At 38.1% G+C, this 11,246-nt stretch overlaps 1 protein-coding gene across 8 annotated transcripts in view; it reads right to left on the bottom strand.

Moving 5' to 3' along the window:
• Positions 1–4,907: 4,907 nt before the first annotated feature.
• LOC114043729 (putative RNA-binding protein Luc7-like 1) overlaps positions 4,908–11,246 on the bottom strand; it is a 48,682-nt gene continuing 42,343 nt past the window's right edge. For 3 of the 8 annotated variants that reach the window (XM_027862871.1, XM_027862877.1, XM_027862874.1), the window contains 4 exons: positions 10,823–10,911; positions 8,944–8,973; positions 7,494–7,694; positions 4,908–6,871 (listed from right to left, as the gene is read on the bottom strand). In XM_027862871.1, the coding sequence (XP_027718672.1) occupies positions 6,733–6,871; positions 7,494–7,694; positions 8,944–8,973; positions 10,823–10,911 (459 nt within the window). In that variant the 3' untranslated portion in view covers positions 4,908–6,732. Of the gene's footprint in view, positions 6,872–7,455; positions 7,695–8,943; positions 8,974–10,822; positions 10,912–11,246 lie in introns of all 8 variants that reach the window. The other 5 variants (XM_027862872.1, XM_027862878.1, XM_027862875.1 and 2 more) reach the window with 3 other exon arrangements.

The following is an 11,246-nucleotide window of genomic DNA, read 5'->3' as shown; positions in this document are numbered from 1 at the left end:
AACAGTTTTCTCAAAAATAGAAAATCTTTGTGGCAAACATGCCCCAGAAATCCTCATGAGAAAAAAGCTATTAAAAGTAACGTGCAAAACAAAACAGTGTTAATAGGAAACATATTATGGACAAGCAAAGGCAAACACATCATAAGATGAAATGGAACACTATTAAGAACAGCTTAATGCAAAAAATAAATAAATAAAAAACGGCTTAAAGCAAGAACAAGATGCAATGGAAAGAGCACTCAACATAAAATCATAGGACTTGAGTTCAAATTCCAACTCTGCTGCTCTCTAATCTTGCGCCAGTCACTTAACTACACTCAATAACCACTAAGGTTCCCTTAAGAGTAGCTCTATAATCAACAGTCCACTTTAGAGATCTCAAAAGGCAATAATGATTAACTGTAACCTGAATGGGGATAATAGTAAAAGCTATGGTTTGAAGGTGGACAAGATCACTGTGGGTAGGAGTGCTTAGGGACAGCTTCATGGAAAGTCAAGACAAGTCAGCTTTGTAAAAGTAGTAGACGTGACTGCTCTTCTGGACCCGATTCTGACTAGCAAAGAACTGACTGCTTCAGTAAACAAGAACCTGGGAGAAGACTACATATCCTTAGACTCTGTGCTATACAACAAGAAAACTGGGCTTAATCTGACATTCATTCTTTTTTTTTCCAGAGACCATTCTTTAAGTTTGAGAAAAGGAATTGATGGGAGTCTAAGGTCTAACATTCTACAAGTGCCTAAGAGAGATGCAAAGCTATCAAGAACTAAATTCTGAAGACTCAAGCAAAAAGAAATCTGTTTCATCAATCAACAGTTTTTAAAGGCACATCCAGAAGACTGAAGCAAGGGCAGGTAATGGAGAATATAAGAGGGTGTGCCTATAAAATTATACAGGAGTGCAAAAGTCCAGAATGACCTGAGATTATGAACGCTAATAACAAAAAAGGGTTTATGTAAGAAGCTGCTTGGGGTAGATGGGATTTTAATAGTTAATAGAAAAAAAGGTATAATTATCCAACTCTTTGCTTCTGTTTTCTCCACTAAAGAGAATGACCTTCAGACTAGGAATAAAAATCCTTTCAGGAGTTTCACTTAAACTGAGACTCATTTTCCTCATCTGCAAAATAAGGGAATTAGACTAGACAACCTCTAAATTCCTTTCCACAGCTCCAAAACCCGTTTCTAGGTACTGCTACACTAAATTCTTTTCTCTTTGTGTTAAAATTCCTAGACACTTAATAGACAAAGTAGATAAAACACATAGCAAAGCATCTACCAATCTCATGCTGTCCTCAACATGGGCCAGACAGTAGTCAGCTAAGTTCAAAACTGACTGGATAACCAGCCCCAAATAGTAATCATAAATAGGCTCTTAACATTTTAAGACACTGAAGTCTTTCTCACACTTGGATTTGGAAACCAACTCACAAGTACAAGATTGGAGATGTGTGATAGTGAACTGCAAACTTCAATGTCAATAGTGTGTGGTATGGCAGAAGTGTGTGTGATCTCAGGTTCTACTGAGAGGCTAGTATGCAGAAAAAAGAAACCAATAATCCCATCATTTTCTGCTTTGGTCACCCTACAACCAGAGCATTCTGTTCAATTCTGGGGACTGTATTTCAGGAAGGGCATTAATAAGCCATAGTGTCCCTAGAGGACAAACAGCTGCACGGTTGACTTTTCAGCATCCACTGCCAAGTACCTTCATCAAAGAATAGGATAGAAGCACCACCATACTTCCCTATTTCCTAGGGAAGGAAAGGGAATAAACATTTATATAGTACCTACTACGTGCCAGGCCCTGTGCTAAGTGCTTTACAAATATCTTATTTGATCCTCACAACCCTGAAAGGTAGGTGCTATTATTATTCACATTTTGCAGTTGATTTGCCCAGGGTCACACCGCTAATAAACCATCTGATGCTGGATTTGAACTCTGGGCTTCCAGACTCCAGGACCAATGCTCTACCCACTGTTCCACCTCTTATTTCCTGGGCATACAATGATCTTGCCCCACTCTGAATTCTTCTAACAGTATCATATACTGGAAGAGTCTGACATCAAACCACATATATTTAAGGCTGGGATGGACTGATAGGTATCATCTAATCTATGCTTTCCTTTTACAGAGAAGAAAACTGAATTGCAGACAGGATGACACGCTCAAGGACACATAATACTCAAACAAGGTACAAACTTATGCCTTTCTACTGTACCACTGTCCTTGATCTAGAATGGAAGAACTAGGCCTAATTTTCTGTTCCATCACTTACAAGGTCACATCACCTTGAGCAAACTGTTTCATTTCTCTAAATCTCACTTTTCTCATCTGTGAAACAGGACTAATAATGTAGATGTTGTAAGAAAAGGACTTGGTAAATGGTAAAAGGAAGCTGTAACAGCATATCTATCTTGTGGAATTACATTCCATTTTGCATAGATTGTAAATGGTAAAAAGTTATAACATCATATCTAACTTATCTAACTTGTGAAATTACATTCCATTTTGCATAGATATTTGTGTGTGCTTCTAAGAGAAGGTAAACTGACTGAGGGAAGAGACTGTACCTGACAATTCCACATACACTCCTCCTACGACTGGGAACACAGTAGATCTTTGATGTTTGTTGATACCAAGTAAGGAGGCAAATTACTTAATTTTGTAAAATGAAGCATTTTCACTGAAGTTCAACTTATTGTGGCATGGAGATGACTTGGTTCTTAAAAGGCTCTGACAGTATAGCACAAAGTCTAGAAGGCTCCACTAAGCTAAAAAGGATTTGATGGAAAGCAAATGAGGGGAGCAACCTACTAAGACCTTGAAATGACCACAATTTTGCCTATTATAACTCAAAGCATGAAGGGATAGTGATCTGTACATCACACATACATGACAGCACCCATCTCCTGTGTGACTCCTAACACTCCATCCTCACGTCTACTTTTCAGTTTTCTTCCAAGTCCAACTTCCATGAGGTCTTTCTTGATCTCCACCTTTTATTATATTCATTTCACAAGTATTTGTTGCACATGGTAGTAAGCTCCTTGAAGACAGGGCCTGCAACATTTTTCTTACTGCCTAGCATACAGTTGGCATTTAATGGAGCAAGTATTCTGTGCCTATTTCCCTAGCTCCAGTGAGATAAGAGATACTAACAAATGGAACTAACTTTATACAAACTTCCTTCACAACCACTCCTTACCTAAGGAAGTTAACAAAAGGCTCACAAAGGTTCCACACTCCAGGGATGAGGCTATTCGCCTGAAGTATGCCTAAGTGAGATTCTCTGCCCTTCCCCTTCTCACCTTTTTGGAATCCTTGGTTTAGTCTTTAAGCCTCAGCTCAAGTGCCAACCTTTGCATGGTTTGCCTACTGTGAGTGCCCTTCTACCTGTCCCCATGAAGACCTTGTATCTGTTTATATTCACACACCTGCAAACTGCTTTCTCCATGAGAACACAAAGTTCCTGAGGGAAAGGACTACTCATTTTGTCTTTGTATTTTGTCACTACCTAGCACAGTATTAGTCCTTAGGGAATGCCCAAGGATTTGTTCTGCTTTGACATTTCCCATTTAATTCCCCGACAAAAGAATGGGCATAGTTCCAAGAAGAGGGGACCACCTATAGTCTGCTCAGCCAGAATCTCTTCATATCCAAATGGATCATCATGGGATAAGCAAAACCTTTCCCTGAGTGCACAGGTCCCAGGATCCATATTGAAGGCTGCTTCTAAAGATATGGCTCAAAACTTGACAGGGCACATAGGGTCTTGGCACATATTTTACAGAAGCTTTGGGATATACATCCAAAACCTCGTTAAATTCTTCTAGATCATTCTAGACCCAGCTAACATTTAAGTTTCTCTTAAACAAAAAGTTTTCTCTACCCAACATTCTTTTAGAGCCAAGAAATCTTTTTTCCCCCTCTGTTTCAACAGAATCTAACTTTAATCTGTCCTAACAAAGATTTCTGTAATTAAATTACTTTTTATTATTCTTAACCAGGGGTAGGGAACCTAAAGCCTCAAGGCCACATGTGGCCCTCTAGGTCCTCAAGTGCAGCTCTTTGACTGAATCCAAACTTCAAAGAACAAATCCCTTCAATAAAAGGATTTGTTCTGTAAACCTTGGGACTCAGTCAAAAGGCTGCACCTTCTAGGAGGACCTTCTAGACCACATGTGGTCTTGAGGCCGCAGGTTCCCCGACTCTGCTCTAAACAATTCGACTCTTAAATACCATTCTTGAAAAATGGGCAAAAAAAAAAATGTGACATACAAGAAAGCGTACTACATTTAAAATCAGAATATCTGAATTAAAAATTCTAGCTCTGCTTACTGTGTGACCTTGGACAAGTAACATTCCTTCTCTGGATATTATTGTTTCATCTCTAAAATGAAGGTCTTGGAATTTAAAGATCTCTCGGGTCCCCTTCCTGGTTAAAATCTTTTGATATTTAGGGTAGAAAAGTAAAAAGAGCTCTGGGCTTGGACTCCTAGCTTTTAATATCCATATGTTTTTTGAGACTTTTGAGGAACTAATCCTGTGAAGAATGAGTAGGCTCACTATTCGAAAAATGTGGAAAAGTCAGGGGCCAAGTATTCTTAGAAACATTAAATACAACAAATGGGGATTTAACAGAAGGCTACTTCCATGTTTTACTACTGTAACTTCCTAAACCATCTAATTCCCCATGGAATCACTGAGCATTGGGACAGGACCTAAAGAAAGTAATCTTAATGGCAATTGAAAAGTTTGCTTTTCCGAGCATGTAGTGAAATGTCCCCTAAATTACAGTTCCCTTGGAATAATAAGACTTACCAAATTCAATTACACATTTGCAGAAATAAAAGCAAAGCATATCTCTTGCTGAAATAAAAATCTAAACAAGAAATTACCCAAGTTCTACTCCAAGCGACATAAACATAAATCTTTAATGTGAGTTAGACTGGCAAGAGAACAGCGGATTTTACTTACATTTGTATACTTAGACCAAAACTCCTCATAAGCAAAGGTGCCACAAAAGAAACAACTCCCAGTTGTCATGAGATTTGCAAAATGTTGCATAGACAACAAATCGATGTAATGTGGGTTCCATTCTACCACTGCCTTTTTAATGTGGAATCCATTATCAGAAGCTTTGGGACAGTAGGTCCATTTTGTTCAAGAAAGAGAAACACACCAAGGCCATAGGCCTGTCCTCTCCTTGGGGGTTGGGAGCAGGAGGGAAGGGCCATGGGGGACAAGGAGTACATGGAAAAGGAGAACCCTGAACATAGTAGAGACTACAAATAACCCATAATTAAAATGTAATAGTTGTTGGAAAAAACAGAACTAGATTCCTGTAATAGCTAAACATGCATCAATAAGACCAAACAGACCAAGAACAGCTCCTGTATATCCAACGAAACTTAAGATGGGAGGGTCTATGTTAAAAAGAAAAAAAAGTTTATTAGAAGCTCAGCTCCTCAAAATTCTCCTCCCCACTTAAAACTAAAAAAATGGAAATTTCTGCAGTATCTACAAATAACATGTTCACCAAATCTGAAAATATTCATTTGGTATCAATGTAAAACAATTGCTTTACGGAATTAAAACAAATTAGCCCGTGGGATAAAGTTTAAGAGACTGCAGTCAAAGCTACTTGGCTGCATCAAGAAACAGAAGAAATCAATTCAGATGAAGAGATTAGTTATGTAATCACATAGTATTTAAAAAAATAAAACAAAAAAAAAATAACTACAGTAACCCTAGAAGCCAAGGTGTTCACAGCACCAACTTTTTAACAGTGCCCCTACTGATGAGAATTTCTGGATATATAATTTGATTACATATTGATTTATCTTTGTCTCAAATATAAGTGGTAAACAAAGAGACTACACTGTAGAAATCAGTAAAGACATAATCCCACAAGATCTGTGCTCAAGTTGTATATTTTTAAAGGGGTCAACCTGTACTATACAAAAATCAATTCAGCATATGTAGAATCTTTACAGGTGCTTTATGAGCTGATGTTTTAACTGAGAGGGATCCACAAAATAGGGAATGAACAAAAGAACCAAATTTATATAGTCAATTTGATTCTGGCTTTTAAAATTAGATAATTTTAAGTGACTTAGGGCACCCCACTCATAAGGTACACAAGGTGCTCTGGTTACCTTTCTGAAGCAAAGGTGTCTAAATGGAGAGTACAAATAATAATATTCTGGACTTGAAGCATCAGATAAGAGAAACTCAAAATGAAGTTGCCAAATATTTTAAATTCTTGATTCCTCTGTGTATAAACCTAACAGAAATAGCAAATTCAGCACCAGTGGTAGTAATGTTATCACTAATCTTATATAATTCAAGTCTCTGAAAGGTCAAGGTGAATGTTTTCTAAAGGACATAAATGGGGGAAGGGGGGGAAGGAGGAGGGGAAATGATTACATTTCTGACCATGGGGCTAACTGCTGCATTCATTGGGGTGAGGCAACCAACAAGTTACATGGGTGTCACTGGCCTATACTGAAGACAATCCATCAGATCATGTTTTCTTATATTCTTACTAAACAAAATTCCAGTAAACAGTATGTAACTCTGTATCTCTATAAACTCACAGCTATCTTCAAAACAATAAAAATTTAAAACTACAAAAGATGAGTTGTATTCAGCAAATATAAATGGTAAATTTAGGCTGTGTGTAGAATGTTTATCAGACTATTTACAGTGCAACACAGAGTGTGAGTTCAGATCTCGCCAGCTTCTCTTTCTTCTGATCTCTTTGAACCAGCGTTGCCATTTGTACCCTCATGCCTTTTATCAGCAAAGCTCTTTTCCCTCCTCTCCTTATCCTGGGACTTCTCTCTTGAAGATTGATCTCTAAATCTAGGAAAAAGAAACATCAAGCAATAAGTAGAAGCTGAAAGAGTTTCAATGGGAAGGTAGTTTTCTTCCTGATTATATAGGTGACTATTAGCAAATCACAGGCAGTGGGACATAAAAACAAAAAGGCAAGTACATATTATATACTTTGTAGTGACAAGTCAGGCAAAACATTCCCATTAATTGGATGTCAGGATAATTATGGTGAAGTATGAATTTATGTTTGACCACATTGGCCTCTGTTCAAAATGTAAATTCTAGGCCTATGACACGCACTCACTCTGCTGCCAGGGTGATGATCTGAAGTCAAGCAGCACTCACATGAGATATGGCTCCTGGCAATCACTTAATGAACGTTCCATGAACACTGCCCATTCTCCCATCCCTCAAACCCCATTCTGAGCCCCACCTCCGTTTTCTCTCACACACTGCCAAACACATTCATGGTAACTGGCAAGGAATTAATTCAGGTCTTTTGCATATGGAGTCTTTATTTCAGTTAACCTCACCAAACCCCCAGGTCAAAATTCCTAGCTAAGAACTTTTAGGACCCAATGACCCTGGTAACACAAAGAGAAGGAGCTCACTCCTGGTTGCTGTTACGTGAAGGAGTCAGAGTAGTTACTTGTGTTTCGAACTTCTGTCTCTGGAACCTCGTCGATGACCCCTGCTATGGCTACGTGAGCGGCTTCGGTGGCGCCTATGTCTGTCCCGAGATCGTGACCGGGACTTTCGCCTCTCACGAGAGCCTGACCTTGACCGCCTTCGCCGCCTGTCCCGAGATCGTGACCTAGTTAGTGGTGGCAAAAACCCAAAGCTATAGATTCTGAAAAGAATAAATAATACCTCACATTTACACAGCAGGTACTTTATATAAATTTCATCTGAGCCTCAACAACCCAACAAGTTTATAATCGAACAGGTATTTTCCTCATTATACAAAACGGGGAAAAAGAAGCTCAAAGATGAAGTGACTTACCTAAAGGCATACAACTGATAAACAGTGGAGCTAGGTTTCAACTCATTCTTCTCATTCTCTAATTTAGTGCTGTTCCCACTATACCTCAGCTGTTTTATATAAAATTGAACAGCCTGAAGTACATTCCAATGGCCAGAACTTGTTAGCAACCTAGTAAGTTATGTAGAGTACCCCTCTTACATACATTGCTGACAAATAGTATCTAGTGGAACCAATGATCACAGCTAAGACAAAATCAAAAAACTTTCTTAAAAAAATTTTTTTTCCAGTTCCAAAGAAAGAGGATATCAAAAAGCTTTCTAATAAAGTTATAGCAAAGCACAGGAAATGGTTTCCTATGGAAGTAATGGGTTTCCTGTCACTGCAGGGTTTGAAAAATAACTAGGTGGAGCAGTCAACAGAAGGTGGGGCCTGGACTCAGGAAGACCCAATTTCACATCTGGCCTCTGGGCAAGTCACTTCACCTTGTCTGCCTCAGTTTCCTCATATGTAAAATGAGCTGGAGAAGGAAACGGCGAACCACTCCCAGTATATCTGCCAAGAAAACCCCAGAATAGGTCACAAAAAGTCAGAAAGACTGAATAACAAAGACGTTACAGAAGCGATTCATGCTCAGATTCTTTAGTCTACATGACTTCTGAAGTCTCCTCTAAATTTGGGATTCTATGTCATTGGTAAATGCCAAATTCATGGTGCCCCAGGACTATGATCTAATCTCTTAACACCACCTTTTAGTAACTTCTCTGTATTCTGCCAATTTGTCCTGTCATTTGTCCTTTTTACTTATATCTGGCATTCCTTTTTTCCTAATTATCTAATTATTTCATCCATGATATTCTACATTATTCTATAAAACATTCCTGAAGACTGAGACTGGTTAAAATTTAATGCTAAAAAGTTCAGGATAAGAACATACGTGGTGTCTCACTCTATTAATTGCAGTGGGAAATAGAATACCAGCCCACAGTAAAGCACCCACTTTATTATGTCAGCCTCTGTTCCTGTTCCTCCTGCGCATCAATAGATCACTGGTCCCTCTATCAACAAGGAGAAAATCTCACCATACTTTCTTACCATACATATACAATACACCCACCTTCTTCGATCTCTAGTTCTTGATCCAGACCTAAAAAAAGAGAAAAAGATGCAAACATTTAATTTTCCACAGCCATTGCATTGAACTAAATAGCTGAACAATTCACATTTATATAAATAAGTGCTTTCCCCACAATTACTCTCTGAAGTAGGTGGTGTGTTACCCTCACTCTACAGATAATGAAATTGAGTCTTTGAGTCTTAAGAGTTTGACTTGTCCAGTTTCATAGCAAGAAATACAGGAGCCAGGACTTCTGATATACATGTTATAACATATTCTGGAGTTTGTAAGAACTATACACTAAGAGCAGAACCAGAAGAACGATGTACACAGTAACAGCCACATTGTGCTATGACTGACGTTGATAAACTTAGCCCTTCTCAGCAATGCAAGGGTCTAAGACATCTCCAAAAGTCTCATGATGGAAAATGCTCTCCACGTCCAAAGAAAGAACTATGGAGTTTGAATGCAGATTGAAGCCTACTATTTGCTCTTATTTTTCCTTCTGTTCTGTTTTGTTTCATCTTTCTTGTGGTTCCTCCTATTGGTTCTAATTCTTCCTTACAACATGAATAATGGGAAAATATGTTTAATAGGAATGTATATGTAGAGCCTGTATCAGATTGCACACCATCTTGGTGAGGGAGAGGGAGAAAAATCTGAAACTCAAAAATGAATGGAAGTGATTGTTGAAAACTAAAAATAAATTAATAAAAAAGAACTATACACTAAGTAATTCCATAAAGAAAATTATAGTAAGGTAACTATGTTCTAAAACAGTTATGAACATGACTAACATGGAAATGTTTTACATGACTGCACATGTGTAACCTACACCAAATTGCTTGCCTCCTCAATGAGAGGGGAGGGGAACAAGGGAGAGAAAGAGTCTGGAACTCAAAACTTAAAAAAGAATGTTAAAAATTGTTTTTACATATAGTTGGGGAAAAAATATCTTTTTAAAAGTTTGAAAAAAAAAAAAAAAAAAAAAAGCTATGAATCCCTAAAACCCAACTCTACCAACTGCAGCTTAAATGATACCACACTAACTGTATCTTGACTTTACAAATCTTTTCTGTTTACAGAACAATTTTTATCTCCTCTTCTACCTCTGGGGATAAAGCATGCAGAAATGAGATAAGGGATAAAATCAAGGGGAGGCTAAACACTATTTTATTGCTTTAAATTTGTTTTTTGCTACATAAACATGGATAAATACAAAATAACTCTTTTTTCCCATTACTCCCCCCTTTAAGTATTTTATGTTCCAGTCAACTGTTCCCTCAACTTTGTCCTGCTCCTCTGCCAGATTAAATTCATAGGCCACTCCACAAGACTGGATCATTCTCCTTCCTCATTTCCATCCGTCAGAAGTCTTCTCTTCCTGCCATAAAGCCCTTCCAGATCTGAAAGACAGCAGTTACCACTGCTGTGTCCTAGTACAAAGGATACAAAATCTGAGATCAAAGGACCTAATGTTCAAATTCCATCTGTTACTATCTACTAGCTATGTGACCTTGGGAAAGTCACACTTTCTCTGGCCTTTCCTCATCAGTAAAATAAAGGGGTGACTGAACTCAACCTCTATGGTCTTTTCTAATTCTGAATCTTGGATCTGTGTAATCTGCTCACCAGAAAGAAATCTTTCCAATGCTCTTAACTCACTCTACCTTATGTCATACCTATTTGCAAACATATCCTCCACATTTAATTTTAAGTTCTATAGTATTTTCATCTTTGGCTATCTAGTGCCTAGTAGGAACTCATTAAATTTGCAAAATCTTACTCATGTTTTCTGAGAAGCTTTTAAAACTACAAGTTCTTTTGAACTAGCCTATGTGCCATTTGATTTCTCTCAAGTGTGACTGCTGAAACTCACCTTCGGCCCATCCTTTCTTCTCGTTCTCGTTCTTCTCTCTTCCTCAAACGATCTTGATTTCTTTTCTCCTGTTTTTCTGCCACTGTTTTCTAAAAGCAGAGACACTTGTAAGATTTAAATATTGTGAAATTTGAGAGACAAAAACCCACCAAGAGAATGGTTTGACAAGAATTTAAGGGTCTTCATTCTGCCAAGTAAAAAACTAAGAAACTGTCATACAGAAGAAGTCAATGTCTCTAGGCACATTTCACAAATTCATGATGATAAAAATCACCTAGGGGCCGCTAGGTGGTGCAGTGGATAGAGAACCGGCACTGGATTCAGGAGGACCTGAGTTCAAATCCAGCCTCAGACACATAACACTTACTAGCTGTGTGACCCTGGGCAAGTTATTTAACCCCACTGTCTAGCAAAAAAAAAAAAA

The sequence above is a fragment of the Vombatus ursinus genome, unplaced genomic scaffold (genome assembly GCF_900497805.2).
Source record: "Vombatus ursinus unplaced genomic scaffold, bare-nosed wombat genome assembly UNPS02014770.1, whole genome shotgun sequence".
NCBI classification, from domain to species: Eukaryota; Metazoa; Chordata; class Mammalia; order Diprotodontia; family Vombatidae; genus Vombatus; species Vombatus ursinus.
This window is presented reverse-complemented; position numbering and strand designations above follow the sequence as displayed.